At 34.3% G+C, this 18,766-nt stretch overlaps 1 protein-coding gene across 2 annotated transcripts in view; it reads right to left on the minus strand.

The window, feature by feature from the left end:
• LOC125677418 (uncharacterized) overlaps positions 1-18,766 on the minus strand; it is a 94,570-nt gene that overhangs the window by 54,874 nt on the left and 20,930 nt on the right. For both annotated transcript variants that reach the window (XM_048915472.2, XM_056158452.1), the window contains exons 13-14: positions 5,986-6,167; positions 2,945-3,073 (exon numbers count right to left, since the gene is read on the minus strand). In XM_048915472.2, coding sequence (XP_048771429.1) covers positions 2,945-3,073; positions 5,986-6,167 — 311 coding nt within the window. The remainder of the gene's footprint in view (positions 1-2,944; positions 3,074-5,985; positions 6,168-18,766) is intronic.

Consider the following 18,766-nt stretch of genomic DNA (forward strand, 5'->3'; position numbering starts at 1 on the left):
ACATGTCATTCAAATTGTTCAATCGTCTCATTCAATTGTGTCGACACACAACGCAATACTATATCGGGTAAAGCGTTCTAATTCAAAGGTGAATTGCGATAAACAATATACAATCAATCAATCCTGTCAAGGAGTCAAAAGGCATCCTAGATGATATGGATTTGCTATATTTCCCCAATTTCTTTTCATTGGGCCAAGCTGATTTAGTTTTACTATATTCATCCAATTTCTCAGCGGAAAATTAAAAGTGGACATCTTTTTTTCAGTTGTAAAATTCTAAAGTAGAACGATTTCAAACAATCATATAACCGTAGAGAGGTAAACCTATATCTAGTTCATAGGAACTTCTCATTTAATGTGTCAGGAGTGAAAGTAAAACAAGGTGAAGAAAAACTATGTTGAATATTTAGAACAGGTTATTAGAACTAATTATAAAGTTTTCCCCCGCAGTTAATTAAGCTACTTCAGTTTCCTTTCCGCATGTAATTAACTGTGCCACAGAACACCTGACCTTTGACATGTAGCACATAGGATGAGAATGTTAATGAAGTATGGCACAGTTTCACATCATATACTTCACTTTGAAATTAATTTAAACTTTGTCAGTAATTGTATACTACATCAGTAATTATACAGTATATCTGTACACTACATCAGTAATTGTGCACACCATTTCACACTTGTACACTTTAACACAGAGCGTACATAATTTCACACTCTGTACACTTCAACACAGAGTGTACACAATTTCTCACTTTGTACACTTTACCAGAGTATACAATTTAACACTCTACACTTTACCACAGAGTGTACACAATTTCACACTTTGTACACTTTACCAGAGTATACAATTTAACACTCTACACTTTACCACAGAGTGTACACAATTTCACACTCAACACTTTACCACAGAGTGTACACAATTTCACACTTTGTACACTTTACCACAGAGTGTACACAATTTCACACTTTGTACACTTTACCACAGAGTGTACACAATTTAACACTCAACACTTTACCACAGAGTGTATACAATTTAACACTCTACACTTTACCACAGAGTGTACACAATTTCACACTTTGTACACTTTACCACAGAGTGTACACAATTTAACACTCAACACTTTACCACAGAGTGTACACAATTTCACACTCTACACTTTACCACAGAGTGTATACAATTTCACACTTTGTACACTTTACCACAGAGTGTACACAATTTAACACTCAACACTTTACCACAGAGTGTATACAATTTAACACTCTACACTTTACCACAGAGTGTATACAATTTCACACTTTGTACACTTTACCACAGAGTGTATACAATTTAACACTCTACACTTTACCACAGAGTGTACACAATTTCACACTTTGTACACTTTACCACAGAGTGTACACAATTTCACACTTTGTACACTTTACCACAGAGTGTACACAATTTCACACTTTGTACACTTTACCAGAGTATACAATTTAACACTCTACACTTTACCACAGAGTGTACACAATTTAACACTCAACACTTTACCACAGAGTGTACACAATTTCACACTTTGTACACTTTACCACAGAGTGTACACAATTTAACACTCAACACTTTACCACAGAGTGTACACAATTTCACACTTTGTAAACTTTACCACAGAGTGTACACAATTTCACACTCAACACTTTACCACAGAGTGTACACAATTTCACACTTTGTACACTTTACCACAGAGTGTACACAATTTAACAATTTGTACACTTTACCAGAGTGTACACAATTTCGCACTTTGTACACTTTACCACAGAGTGTACACAATTTCACACTTTATACACTTTAACAATGAAGTGTACACATACCTTACCAGCAGTCGTAGCTCTGAGGTCAGAGTGTTGCCATCACAGCTGGAAGGCCTGGGTTTGATCCCAGTGTCATGTTAAATCTACGTTTCACATACATTGTATAGGTTGTGACTATTCCTTCAACAAGCACCTGCTATATGAAGGGAATGCCATGGATATTTTGGATACGACCCTAAAAATGGAGGCTCCATTATAGAACCCTCACTGTTACCATCTTTGAGTGTCTTGTATAGGTGAAGATTTGTAACACTTCACCTACAACTGACAAAATCTCTACACAGGTGATTTTTTTTTTTTAATGGGACGTAAAACAATATAAAACAAAAACCTTGGCAATTTCACCACTAAGTGTAGACTAACATATTGTAAACTTTACCGCAGAGTCTAAAACACAATGTAAATATTATCCTAGAGTGTATATACACTTTGTAAACTTTATCAGCATGTAAATACACTTTTTATACTTTATCACAGAGTGTAAATACACTTTGTAAACATTATCAGAGTGTAAATACACTTTGTAAACTTTACCAGAGTGTAAATACACTTTTTAAACATTACCAGAGTGTAAATACACTTTGTAAACTTAACCATAGTGTAAACTTTATCACCGAGTGTAAATACACTTTGTAAACTCTACCACAGAGTGTATATACACTTTGTAAACATTACCAGAGTGTAAATACACTTTGTATGCTTTATCACAGAGTGTAAATACACTTTGTAAACTTAACCACAGTGTAAATACACTATGCAAACATTACCACAGAGTGTATTTACACTTTGTAAACATTACCAGAGTGTAAATTCACTATGTAAACATTACCAGGTGTAAATACACTATGTAAACATTACCACAGAGTGTAAATACACTATGTAAACATTATCACAGAGTGTAAACACACTATGTAAACATTATCAGAGTGTAAATACACTATGTGAACATTATCACAGAGTGTAAATACACTTTGTATGCTTTACCACAGAGTGTAAATACACTTTGTAAACATTACCAGAGTGTAAATACATTTTGTAAACATTACCACAAAGTGTAAATACACTTTGTAAACTTTATCACTGAATGTAAACATACCTTGTAAACTTTACCACACATGTGGCATGTGCAGCCCTCCATGTTGTGCCTCATCATGTGACGTTTTATGATATAGGCATGCTCTGCCATAAAGTTACATACATTACAGATGCATCTTGGGTGGTTTTCCTACAATGGGAGAAAATATTTTATTATTTTTTTCTCAAAGAATTTAGTGCATACGAAATCAAGTATTTTTTTTTATCAAGTTTTTACTAAAACATTGTACTCTAACACCTAACATTAACTAAAACTGTCCTAATGAGACCATAACCCCACAGAACTCATTGATTTATATTATTACTATAGTAACTTGATCCGAAGAGTCGGATCACGTTGAGTTGACAGGCGCGGATCATCGGATCACACGAGACGAATTTGATCTGATGATTCGTACCTGTCAATGAGACGTGATCCAACTCTTCATTGATTGATTATTGTTTAACATCCCTCTCGAGAATATTTAACTCGTATGGAGACGTCACCATTGCCGGTAAAGGGCTGCAAAATTTAGGCCTATGCTCGGCGTTTATGGCCTTTGAGCAGGGAGGGATCTTTATCATGCCACACCTGCTGTGACACGGGGCCTCAGTTTTTGCGGTCTCATCCGAAGGACCGCCCCATTTAGTCGCTTCTTACGACAAGCAAGGGGTACTAAGGACCTATTCTAACCTGGATCCCCACGGGATTCCAACTCTTCAGATCAAGTTACTGTAGTAATGATAAATCTATTATTGACCCACTTAAGCATTATAAAATCCACATTTATAACATAATAAATATAATCCAAATTATCAAAAACAAAGACATACAGCGAAATTATATTTTGTGCACACAGATTTGTTTGTGACGCGGTTGATATTTTCCACACACCCCCCCCCCCCCCCCCCCAAAATTGCATTTATGCATTGTGACATCATCAGTTTCAGAGGATACTGATACGTAATCAGAAAACCACAGTGTGGTGATCCGGATAGTCAGATCACACTCTGTGAAATCAACAGTATCAAAAAACAAAACATTGATGGGTTTATGATAAAGGGGCATATTGGAAATATTTTATATCTGAAGACCAATAATTTTATTATACTCCTGAAGAATTAAAGAAATTACCGGGGGTAGTCAAGTACATGTATACTGAATCGGCTTTGTGATATTTTATTTTTTAGTAATATTCCTGAAGAATCAAAGACACTAGTCGAATATACTTCATCAGCTTTGTGATATTTTTATTATACTACTACTTGTTTAGATTTTCTACACTCATTTCTGGTAGTGAATACATAGTGAATTTTATTCCATCAATGGCTATATAATCTTCCAGTGACATTGATAGTAATACTGATACATACATCCTACAATGTTGTTAACAGTTGAATTGACAATGTCCTGTCAAAACAATACAGCTTCTCTGAGGGGGGCACTGTTACCAGTTTGTCATTAACAGAGGGAGGGAAGGTTGTGATTAGCCATTCATCCACTCAGCAACACAAGTAAATTTTCACATGGTTGCTAGCCCTCAACCTTCCAATGTGATAAACAACCCCCCCCCCCCCCCCCCAAAACTGTCATATCTTATTTGCATTTGGTAGCGTTACTTTTGGCTTTTGTAGTAGTACGTGTTCTATTCTCACCAAGAGTACCGAGATTACCACCATGTATAAAAGAAACAGGTTAACAAAATGAGACATTTCCTGGTTCTCCCTAATGAATCTGACATGGATTTTTGTTATTGGTCTCTAGGTGAAACCTACAAACAGGTCCCTACTTCTAGTGCAGGATGCAAACTTCCTAGATGTTAACATGGCGGCTGCTGTGACGTTTTCCAGCAAATGAAATGTCAAAATCATAAACCAGCTAAAAAATGTTGGATATTTTGGACTATTAAGGATATAAAGAAAATGTCCTTTCTGTAAATCAACATATGTTAATTAGTTAAGGGGTTTCTAAGCCTACATCTACATACTGAGAGACAAAAGTAGTGTCAGAGAGAATGAGAGTACCGGTAACAGGAAGGAAAGCGAGAAATCAAGAGAGAAAGAAAGGCTAGAGAGAGAGAAAGAGAGGAATAGACAATGAGTTACAGTAAACCAAACCATTCCAAATTTTGAAAAATTTCTAATTAGTATGAGCCTGTGGATCACAAGTTGAAAAAAGTTCTGTTAGCCATAACCCTTGGAGTGGGGGGTGGGGGGAGTGTATCATTTCAATATTCAGCTGATAGACAGCAGAATATAAGAAATATATAGGATTATCCTAAATAAATCAGATTTCAACATCGGGGGTGGGGTGGGGGTGCAGGACAATGATTAAAAATGTCTTCATTGAACCTCCAGATGTGAAATAAGAATGGGAGTGGTATAAGATGTAGAGACTCCCCCCCATGTTCTCTGGGCGAGCTAGTGAGGAAATGCCACACAATTTTAAGTAGCAGCCAGTTATTTCTGGCATTCGTCTCAATGAAGCCACTTTTCCCTTCTGATACATGTCATTCCACATTATTTCTCACAGTTAAAAAATACCAAAATCTACAAAAAAGTTGGAAGGTACCCAGTGAGTGAAATGCAGACTGACAGGTCTCCAGGCAGTGTTTTTGGCTTCAGGAATCCCTGAGTGACAGTCAGCATCTGCTTCAGCATGAATGAAAGTCTAGCCGAGTTTTATCAGAGGGAGATAGACACCTAGGGTGGCCAGGGTCCAGAAATATCTATATCAGACCCTCCTAATTATCATCTATGTAGCAAGTGTCGCTATGATAAAAAAATCAAGGTCTCTTCTCTCTCTCCCCCTTCTCTCTCTCTTTGATTGCAGGTTAAAAGGGCCATGAAATATGACATGAAATTCTTAGAAAACTAAATTCATGTAAAAGACCTAATTTTGCATGCACTGAAAAAAAAATCTAATAAATTTTCATGACACTCCACAGAAAAAATTCAAATAAATTTTCATGACACTCAGTCAATCTTGCATGTCACAGCAGAGCGTCATGCAATAAACGAGATTATGTAACAGGTATGTGCCATTCCCACAATTCCCTTTACCTTGAAATGTGCTAGAAGATTCTCTGGATCGAAGGACACAAAATTGCAACACTTGCACTTTTGGATTTCCTCGGGATGGGTGGCAATGTGACTCTGGTACTGTTGAGGATAATAGGCCTGGAAGTCACATTTGGGACATTTCATGTTCTGTAGTTCCTGGTCATTAAATTTTAACTTCAAACCTAAAAATGTAAATTGATGATCATGTCATATAACACAAATGTATGTTTTCTTTTGTTACGTTGATAAGTAATAAATACATGATTTCATTTAAACAATATTTTATTATGTATAAAACATAAATGGATTATAGACAACAGGCATTACCTATATATAAACCTTCTCCATGCAAAATACATGATTTTTAGATGTGCAGTACTGGTGACATCACAGTTTTTATATCATCACTAGTTATTACAAATCAATATTGCATGGTAGCAAAATAAAAATTGGGTAAAATATTGACCCATAATACACTCCGATGATGTCATAATAACCAAAAAGAGAAAGAACAATTCTGTGATAGATCTTGATGACGGTGCAATATGCAATGTTCTAATGCTGCTGTTAAATTCCAACACACATGAAGAACCAATATAGCCCTCGGGCAGGGGGTTAATATTTGAATATCAAAGGGCAATAGGTGGAAAAAGGCATATCTCTTACTCTCTATACATTACATGTAGCATGAAACATTCACACAAAAGGTACCCCTTACTCTATATACATTTCATGTAGCATGAAATAATATTTCACACTTTATTTGACACTGTGAATAAATATCATGTCCATGTCATATGGGATATATCAGAACTGCATACTAAATCTTTATTTTCATACCAAGCAGCCTGTACTGTGTCATATTTAACATAAAACGAGGCAAATTATTAATGAATCTGAAAGTGTTGTGCACTGGGAGTGATGTTGCAGATTCTAATGGTTTGGTTCATTTCATAGAAATACTTGGCCTAATTTTGTTGGAGTATACACTCACACTAAAACAAGGTGTCTGCAATTACAATATGTAATTATTTTCTGGCTGCCCCTATGTATATCAAATACCTTACACATCACGCGATACATTTGTAACAGAAGTGTGATGAGACTAGCATTTGGACATAAAAGTCTGGATTACATATAAGGTATATAATGTGTTACAGCATAATCTGCAAACACTTCAGCTACGTAACTTAATTTATGAGAAAATGTTCAAGAGATAAATGAATCTCTTTTATAAATTACACAACACTGGCTTGCAAATACTTGAGATGCACAAATATTATTATGACGAGATATCAGCGTGTTGTTTCCACCAATGTAACTTATCATTCCAGAATCAGGTATCTGATGTAAGTGGTGCTTTATGTAAACTTTCATTTCATTGGTTGATATGAAATTGAGATTACGTAGTCATCAACAAACGCAGGAAGAGGTGTCCTCACACAGGTTTTCCTCCCTGTTGTAATTTATGTCCCCTGAAACTATTCCAACTTTTCTTGACACTCCATAATTGACAAAATCACCAAGTGCTTGTTCAAATTGCCCCAATAGAAAAAAAAATTCCAAACTTTCCTGAGTGCTTTTATAATTACATCCGAAAAATAAAATCCGGTGTCCTTTTGATAGAAAAGTGAAATTGCAAATGCCAATAAAAGAAAAAAAATCCCTGTCTCTTTCACCCTCTTATTTGATATTTCATTTTTAAATACCTCAAACCCTTTGATGATAATGGCCCAGTGTAACCTTAAAACCACAGAAACATTTGAAAAGAGTTTTTCGACAATTAAGATTAATTTTGACTGGGGCCAATTCTTACATGTTTCTACTACCACTTCAGCTTTAGGATGCTGCGTTACTGCAAAAAGGAATTAAAATAATCCTTTCAGGATAATTCACACATCTTTAACAAGTGCGCACTCGCAGCGGGACTCTAATTACCAAAAACCACATGGCAGCTAGTGATCTTAAAAAAATATCAATATCTCTTTTTTATAGAGGCCACATACAGTAACATATTTTCTAACCTTCGATGTCCTGTCTATTTCTGCTGATTCAGCAGTTCTTGGTTTAATTCTGTGATGATCGTTCACAATTTCATGGGTTAATTATCACATGCAATACACTTTTCAAAATACACATTTACATTTATTTTTTGAAAAAAAAAAGCTTTTAATCTTTAATCATAATTACTATTAAAACCCTACATATCTATAACATGACACAGTTATAAATAGAGAGAATTAGAATGAAGAGTGAGAAAGAAAAAAAATTATGAATGAATTGGTTTTTTTCCCTCTCTGTGATTCTTTAGAACAGACTATAGTTCTACCTCCCCCCTCTTTCCCAGACCCAGTTTCTGCCATTTTCCTGATGCATGCAGTTTGCTGTGGCCCTGATTTCAAATGCCAATCCCTCTGTGCCAGTCTCTGATGTCACCAGGTCATGTGACATTAGTACTGTGTACTTAGATCTACTACAGGAGGCCCCGTTCAAGGTCAGTACCAATATGAGTGAGGCAGCACTTCATTCATAAAAACTGCTGACTACAATGGATACAAGGAGCTTAGCAGGTGGCGCTTCAATCAGGAAGTCAGGAGACAATGGTATCATCCACATGGATGATCTAAAGTGGAACACCCAACCACAACAAAGCGGAAATCATTAAAATGAACACACAACCCTCTAAATTCACTTCCAAACACACACTCAATGTATGTAATACACCCTCTACATTTACATGCATACTTCCAAACACACTCTCACTTGCAGCTATCTATACATGTAATACGACAGAATTCCCCAAACACCTCATCAAAATGAGCACACAACCCTCTCAATTCACTTCCAAACACACACCATCCACCATGTACATACTGCAACAGAATTTCACTATAACATCATATGAAAAGCTACATTAGGTTTATAAAATAGGAATTTTATTACAACAATTAAAATCCCAAAGACCTCGGCAACTTCCTACAGGGTTGCAAAGACTGCAGCACTGCTGATGAAAACGAACAGCAATTTTTGCAGCATCAGTAGAAATTTCCAGTTCTTGATAATATCTCCCATAAAAAATCCACACAAGAGATTAGTCATCTTCCTGTATTTAAACAGAGTTAATCTAATCACACACAGATTTTCATTTTTCAAATACCAAACAGAACATGGTGGTATATATCAGCTGATTGGAAAGTAAACCTGTTGTACCAAACTGGGTCAAAGCAAAGAAATGGAAAATAATGCACTTCTATCTTACGAAATATACAATGACTAGAGGAGTGTGTGTGTATATATATATATATATATATATATATATATATATATATATATATATATATATTTATGTATAAATTAGATCCTATGATCCGTTCATCTACAATCGCTACACATATGAGCAGATCATAGGATCTAATTTTGATTAGATTGATTGATATATATATATATATATAAATAAAATCTAAAATGATCACATAATAATCAAAGATGAGTTCCTAGTTCCTGCTAATACTTTCGCTTTACAACTCTTACCATGTAACTATGAAACATTTAAGACAAACTACCCGAAGAGCTGTAAGGCAAGTAATAATCATTGATTATTATATGATCATTTTAGATTTTATTCCTTTTATTTATATATATATATATATATATATATATATATATATATATATATATATATATATATGATAGATAGATAGATAGATAGACAGATAGACAGGTAGATAGATAAGACAGATATATAAATACACACATCTATAAAGTTGTAGCTAAGACATTAGAATTCAACAGCTAACACTAGCATTATATAACCTTCCAGAGAAAGAGGATGTTTAGATCCAATTATGACACAAATAGTTATTCATCTTGAAATAAATGAGGCCCTTTATAATGGTGACATGCTTATTTTATACTGTGATATAAAAAAAAACTTCCTCTACATTCAATTGCTTGGTTTCAAATGCTTTTTTAAATCTCACGTTTTTCTGTGCATAATTTATCTTCTATGAGAGAGCCAAATCTTAATGAAGAGTGTTCTGTGAAGGCTTGGCTTTTGTACTGTTAAATAACCAGGCAAAATCACTCAATTCAAGGTTGTTTTTTTTCTCAAACACCACACATGTTCATTAATTGCATTACTCTGAAAATGAAAGAGGATAATTACAGGTCTCCAATATCATCTCTAATATCTTGGCTTTGAATGAATGAAAAATTTCCCAATACACAGATTTGTGAAATCCTGACAAAGCTGAAACGGAAGCCAGCCCTGCCCCAACATCTGGTTTTGTCATTGCTGCTAGGGGTACCCTGATATTAAAACATACAGCATACAGTGTTAGGCTACCAATCAATGACTGAATCTTTCTCCAAAAGTGGTTCATTCTTCCTGAACTTTAAACCTGTTCTATGTTTTATGAACATTTGTTCGTGATTTTACATGGAAATGTCACTCAGTGAGAATCGGATCTCCTTGCTGTGCCTCTTGTGCTTGTTCCCAAAAATTTTCCCAAGCCATTCATAAAGTTTTTGGATATACTTTATAACTTTACTTTCATTCTGAAAAACTTCAGGTGGGGAAAGCCTACAGAGCTCACCCGAAGGCCACTGATAAATGGGCCGGGGTTTAGATTGACTGACATTCAATAAATCACACAGATGCCTGCTGTGATCATTATACCCCTATTTCTCAATTCATAACATATAATTAATCAATGCCATATGATATGATATGATATGAATAGTAAATATCATACGGTATATTATCAATATCATAACATTATATTAATTAACATATGATATGATATCAATTACCGTATATACTCGCCTATAAGTCGGTTCACCTATAAGTCGGATGTATAGTTTTTAGGTTATTTTAGAGGGAATTGCCATTGACCCATTTATAAGTCGGTCTAACTTTTTTCAAGAATCGATTGACAATTTCAAATCAATGCTTTAATGTTTTTACCTGTGTTTCTAATAATCTTTTGAGAAACGTGCCGATATTTTATATCCAACAAATCAATTTCATATCAATACTTTTATGTGTTTATCTGTGTTCCAATAATGTTTTGGGATATGACATCAATATTTCACTTTTTATTCTCAACAAATTAAACAGTTACTATTTTGTTTACTTCATCCATGTCTTTAAGAAATACTAGGCTATACATTATGCCGTCCAGAAAAATACTAATCTTCTTAAGACACTCCTACAAGTTGGACATATAGTGTTGGACCAAAATTTAAAATAACTCCGAAAAATCTGACTTATAGGCGAGTATATACGGTACTACACAATGTATTATTACATTAAATCCCAGTCTGGTCTGTTGCATTTTCTCCCTTCCTGTTACGCAATATTTGTTATGCTTTGCATGCCATAGATTCTCGATACACGACACAGGGAAGCATACAGTTATGTGACATGATACAAAACAATATATCAGATACATAATGAAATGACATATCGTTCGAAATGCATGTTCAATATATATATACACATACAACTTAGCAGTTTAAATTTGGTAGGTCTTGGGAATATAGCTCTTTGATGTACTTCCTTTAGAAAAACAGTAGCTCAAATTTGAAGCCACGTAGTACTTGCTTGTATGATATCCAGACACGGCCGGATTAAAAAAAATTATGACAAAGGACATGCTCCAAGAATTTTAACTTGGTCACTTATCTTGAAAATATAGCATATGTGAGGGGCAGACAGGGGGTAACCCTCTCGCCCCTCTTCTTGAATAGTGATAAGTGATAAATTGCATAAATAAAATTAAATAAAACCGGCATAGAATACGTATGTCTGGTGTGATCAGTTTGATACAGATTAGTGGTAAAAATGAAGGATTATAAATAAAGAAGTATAAGAACCTCCCCACTAATCCCCCCCCCCCCCCCACTTCCAACTCACCCCCCCCCCCCAAATATATCTCTGTAACATAGGAATTCAGTGTACATTCCTGTATACATGGAGTACATTTCATATCTGTAGATGGAACAATGGAGTGTATGGTGTAAGTTTGGTTCTGTTGAGACCTAAAGTTGGGAATTAGGCCCGAACCTAAAAACTGGAACAATAATACCAGGAAAGGGGGGTGTCACTACAAAAGCTCTCCCTGACTTCATGGAGGTGAGCTAAAAACTCTTGTTGAAAATTAGATAAACAGTTTGAGAACATGTGCAGTATGTTGTGTTTCTATAATCTGATTGGTGTTTTTTATCAGAGGACATTGCATAATCCATTCATTTTGCACAAAGGTATACATATCTCAACAGTTTCATAATACATAAGCACACACTTAAAAGAAGTTCTACCATTCAGAAAATTTTTAGAAAATGCATGTCACATTATTTAAGGAAACCTGGATTTGCTATTTTTTGAAATATTCCTATTTGCATTATACATCATTTAAATAACAAGCCATCTGCCAAGAAAGCTGCACCTATATAATATTTTGTAAATCTTTCTTCTTTAATAGCAATACATTGTTTTTGATGGATCGTTAAAATTCGCAGAATGTCACAAGCGAAATAATGTGTCGTGTGTATAAATCATGTGAACCCTTTTATCTGTATTAGTCAGCTAAAAGCCAATTTCACATCTCCCAAATGTGAATGTTATGTCTGGTAATAAATATACTTTTAGATTTTTTTTTTCATGCACTGCTATCAATTTTTTAATCCAAAACTGTTTGATAATGAAAGTCATTGTCATATCTTCTTCCCTTTAAGTGGGATACGAATTCCTAGTTCTAGTCCTATTATTATATATAGATATGTAATACATAGAACAAACTTGCTATAGCTATAATCAGTTTCTGTTGACTTTGTAGTGTGAGCAGTTTTCATTCTGATTTTCTATACATGTTAGACAGTACACCAAGTTCAGTGTTCTGTTGATGGGGATTACCTCTTCAAAGGATCCTTAACCCAAATAGTCTTAAATTTCATTCACAGACTTTCCTCATCTTAATGAACAACAGACTACTTTCTCTCTCTCTCTCTGCCTGTGGACTTTCCCCTGAACTTTTCTTCATTAAGTTCACAAGGTTTTTTGGAGTTTAAGAAATAAGTAGGATACATTTTTTGCAAAAACCATTAATTATGTCACATAAATTTGTCATAGAATTAACATTAGGTGACAATTAATGCAAAAGGTGAGTAAAACAAGGCATCGCCCAACGGTGGCAAATTAACTGAGAAGAAAAATCACTGTCAATCGCTTATATTTTGTGAGGCATTACTTCCAGGCTCTTGCCTAAATAAATACTAGCATTGAATAAATAAATACTAGCATTGAATTTATTAGCTTGATATAACTTGTAATTGTGTGGTTCACGAGAACGCTTGTTTTGGCAGGTCCGGAAGACCACCTTGGAATTAATTTCTCCTGGGGGTTGGGGGTGGGGGTGGAGGTGGGCGGGGAGTGGTCTATGTGCTATTTTGTCTTATAAAGCCAGATTTAATGCACTTCTGTCACATGGATGGAGACTGAGACTTGGAAGTTGTTAATTAACAATCAATAATGATGGCTCTTTCTACATAAGGATTATTTAATGGTCAGTGTAATTCTACCTGGAGAGTTAATTACTGACTCCAATGGAATACAACTCCTCATTCACTCAATATCTCAATTAGTGCTCTGTGTTGAGAATTTTTTCTTTTTATATGAAAACATAATTTTCATATACAGTGGAGCCTCGGTAATCCAGACGCCATTAATCCGGACGCTTCACCTTCCGGACGATTTTTTAAAGGAACGGAATTTTTATACATTATTTTGCGTCATTAATCCGGAAATTTGCGTCGTGACAGATGGAAATGGCCGTCCTCTTTAAGAAGTAAAAGTGTGATGAAATGTTTGAAGTGTAAATGATTATGTTAGTTACTAATGATTTGTTTATTTATAGTTACATATGGTGCTTCATTATTTGTTTTAGTACATATGGTACACACTTTTGTATATTTATTTGTAGTGCTAATATACATGTACAATGTAAGCATAGGCAAATAAACTGCACACGTATATTTGAATTTTAGAGCTTTGAAATGTATTGCTGATAGGAGTTATGAGATTGATCACTGTTTGTTATCTTCACCTTTCATGTAAATGTTAACATCATCATGATTTATTTACTAATGCAAATGGTCAAATCCAATGATAGAATGTGTTTAATTCACTACGCATCAATAAAGTAAGCATATTGGTTACTTATGTAAAGATAAAAAATATGTGATTCAGTTATCCGGACACTTCATTTATCCGGACGATTTTGCTGGGAACCAAAGTGTCCGGATTAACGAGGCTCCACTGTATACTGTAGAAACCATAATTTTCATACATAGATTATAGATTCCTAACTACACATGAGGAATTTTATTATCCACTAATTTTGCGAGAAACCGCTCACAAAATAAAATTACTTGATTTTCTTTTGATACTGCTAAAATATATGTAAAACCCTTCATGAGCACACCACTTTGGAATTCATGTTCTTGCAATTTGCTGTCTACGAGTCATTTCATGAAAAAGTACTGTTGTAAAATAAGAAATCTACAGTATTTAAATCAGTACTCCTGATAATGTGGGAACATGTTCAATTTTTGCCAAACCAGTAAACATATACAATTTTACCATGTTAAATAATGAGGGTGGCATGAACAGTATCCCAGATATACCAATACTAATCAAAATAGATAAAGAGCAGACCTTTTTTTAAAGCGTATAACAAATTCATTAAATCTTTTTTGAACGATAAATAATCATCATTTCTTAACTGATATTTTACAAACAAAAGATATTATAGAAATGCATTAAATGTTCATTTGATATCAATAATGTTGCTGTATTAGTGAAAGAAAGATAACTCTCAAATGTAGCTAATGTGCTCTGGCAAATCAGAAACATTTATCTGTTCATTCACACAAATGATAAAGACAGTGGTATTTCACAGCCCTGTATTTAGTATATGAGTGTTTTTGACATGATGACATCTTGAAACATAAGTCAAATTAAATCCACAGACTTTCAGATCTCAATTTAAAACTTGCAATTTACAAATAAAATTTATAGCAGTTTCTCCATTTTGTGTTAAATACCTTAATTATTTGACTATACACCAATGGAGAATACAGGTAGAAATTCTTCAAAAATACACCTGCTTTCAAATATAAATCAGCAATTTCTAGTACAATTGCTTCTTTCGGTAGAAATAATACATGTAACTAAAAATATCTTATATCTATAGTAAGGACAGTTCTAATTTAATATTCCATTGATACCTAAAGATACCCAGCTACTAGACATCATTGTGATGGCAAACACCACTAGTGAGAAAATCCCAGCCACACAGGCCTTATTGGTGACGAATGCTGGACAACTCGCCCCAAGACAAGTTGCCCCCTCTCAGGACAGGACAAGTTGCCCTCTCTCAGGACAAGTCGCCCCTTCTCTTGAGACAACTCGCCCCCAATATGATATAAATATATTAATACATTTTATTTTCATTTTGTTTGTGTGTGTGTTTGTGTAATTGTACAAAAATTTACACTTTAAAACCCTAAAAAAGATACGTCTTATTTCATACTTTAACACAAATAGTAAATTCTAATAGAATTATACACAGATTTAATTAGTGCATTTCAGGAAAAATGACGTTTTTCATTATTCAATCTGCTAGGAAAATTATATTTACTGATATTCAGGTAATTGATTAAATGTCTCCAATACTGAGACAATTTTGGTGTTTTTTTTTTTTTGGAAGGTGTGTTTTATCGATACAGTATGTATACTACATAAGTGTAAATGTGAAGCATGAATATTCTGATACATGTAATTATCTTTAAATGCGTTTCTTAACTAATTCCCGTTGAAAAATCATAAATTTCCCATTTTAGAAATTTTATAACGGCTTTGCTTTACGGATTCTTTTAACGCGGCGATTTCAAAGTGAAAAGTACTCTGATGATGAGTACCTTAACGTTTGAAATAAATGTACATGTATAACAGCTTGGGGGAAATCAAACAATTAAATTTAACAACAGACGCGGATTATTAATAATTATACTACGTCAACTGTAGACCAAGCTAATACTCTCCCCTACCAAAAGCTAAGTTCACTTGTTTCCGCTGAAATTATTTATTTTACATGTTTTTTTTTTTTTGGAAGGTGTGTTTTATCGATACAGTATGTATACTACATAAGTGTAAATGTGAGGCATGAATATTCTGATACATGTAATTATCTTTAAATGCGTTTCGCAACTAATTCCTGTTGAAAAAATTTCCATTTTAAAATTTTTATAACGGCTTTGTTTTACGGCTTCTTTTTAAGCGGCGATTTCAAAGTGATAAGTACGAGTACGTTAACGTTTGAAGTAAATGTATAACAGCTTGGGGGAAATCAAACAATTAGATTCAACAACAGACGTGGATTATCGATAATTATACTACGTCAGCTGTAGACCAAGCTAATACTCTCCCTATACCAAACGCTAACTTGTTTCCGCTGAAATTATATACTTTACATGTACATACAAGTGATGATGAATCTACTGAACTCATACACTGGATTTTTACTAAAATCTTTCATCTTGCATAAAATGACATGAAGTTCAGTGTTTATGTGAACATGTCTTTTTGTCTGTGATGTATATGCTATATATTAGAAATTTATTTAACTTTTGCTAATACACCTCTTAGATTTAGACCAATTGAAAAATAATAATTGTAAACATGTATGATATGAAGGGGCAAGTTATCTCAAGAGAAGGGGCGAGTTGTCCCGAAGAGGGAGCGAGCTGTCTTGAGGGCGAGTTGTCTTGGGGGCGAGTTGTCCTGATACCTTGGTGACAGGTCACCTCAGTATTGTAGTTAAAAGTATTAATAGCCCCCCAAGGGTTACAAAATCTTTCATGATTTTCCTGTTCTGCATATCAAAAGATAAATTCTAATATTCAACAGCAGTATAAAACAAGATGCATTCTTTTAAGAAACATAAGGCCAATTCAACTTAATTGATAGATTATCATCCCCGCCCGCCCCTAAAAAATCAGCCCAACCCAAATTTTTTCATTTTGCGAAACTTGCGATTTCCAGAAAATTTTCATTTCTGACTCCGATATTTACACTTCTTGTTTACATTTCCGGTATAGCAACGTGAAAAGTCACGTGAAGAAAATAGATATGGTTTTCTTAATTTCTCATGTTCTTATGGGCATAAATCAAAGGTAGGGATTAATGTTCTTCATATCTTAATTGAAGAAGTTTTGTTTTTGTGTTTGAAATTAAAACTTAACCTTGAATTCGTCTGTGAAATAAGCATAGATTGATATCCATCTGGCACTAAATGATACACTTCTGTTGACAAAAACTCGTTTGTCATTAATATTTTTCTCAGAAAATAAAAAGTAAAAAGTAAAAATCCTCCCACCCGCCCCATAATTTTTGGTGACCCTGGATGATAATCTACTAATTAAGTTGAATTGGACTAAATGCCCCTGAAAGTGCTATACTGATGACACACTTTACATAATATATGTAACATTAACACATCATGAGGATTCTGGATATACTCTAGAGTCAGAACCCTGATGTTGCAAAATTCACAATTTTGGTATATCCCTTTCTGCTTTTCCTAATTTATATAATATCAGCAAAATCAAAGAAGATAAAAACAATCATTATGACCATTTTGGCCCCACCCTGGTACCAAAAACCCTACCCCTAGGGTCAGGAAAGTTACAATTTTCTTAAAGGGCTGTCTGCTCCTTCTAAATATCTATTTAGTTTCAATTTAGTATCAATAGCACTCAAGATGTCATTTAAATGTTTTACATGCCAAGTTTTGCCCCACTCTAGAGTCAGAACCTCTACCCCAGGGATCATGAAATTTACAATTTGGTAGAGGCCTCCCTGCTCTACATGACTATGCATTTAGTTCCTCTTACAGATTTGCAATCATACAGAAGAGATCTTTTCAAATTGGTCAATTTTTGACAGATTTTGCCCAAGCCTTAAAATTTCGGAGGTGCAGGAGTCCTAAAAATTTACAACTTATGTCCCCCTTTTCCAAAAGATGCTTCATACCAAAGTTGAGAAGAAGTTACAAATGTTCAATTGTTACTGTATAACAAAGGACACTCAACAACAGCAATAGGTCACCCAAGTGACTCAGGTGACCTAAAAAGAAAGTGTACACAAGCGATATCTGCTATGCAGAACATGTTTACCCGATACTAACTTGCCAAGTGACCCGAGACCAAAATTATCAGTCAGTGTAGTTGAGTGCTAAGATTTTCCATATTCCTTAAGTCTGCACTACCATATATATTATTACAGCTGTAATGGCATACATCGAAAAACTGTACTTAATAATTTGAGTACAGTTGAATATTTTAATCAAACTCATTTTCTTATGGTATTTAAACATTTACAAATACACTGTTCATTTTGAGAATGGCTAAATAGTTCTGAAAATAAAATGTATGTACTTTTGCATGGAAATCAAAAATGTTAACATGTGGAGTAGATTGGTTGTTTCGATGGAAAAGTTAAAGCTAGCACTTCTGCAAAAAAAGCAATTGCCCTATCTATCATTTTACAATTCATCATGGTTATACATGGAAGTAGTTCGTTGCAATCATGCTGTGTATTACAGCTTGCCCAGATTCTTATTAAATGATTTGTAACTATATCAACTATTTTTTCGGAAAGCCATTCGCCAAACAATAGTTTCAAGTTTTTATTCTCCCACAGAAATAATCAGGAAACCAT

Source organism: Ostrea edulis, chromosome 3 (genome assembly GCF_947568905.1).
Source record: "Ostrea edulis chromosome 3, xbOstEdul1.1, whole genome shotgun sequence".
Taxonomy (NCBI): domain Eukaryota; kingdom Metazoa; phylum Mollusca; class Bivalvia; order Ostreida; family Ostreidae; genus Ostrea; species Ostrea edulis.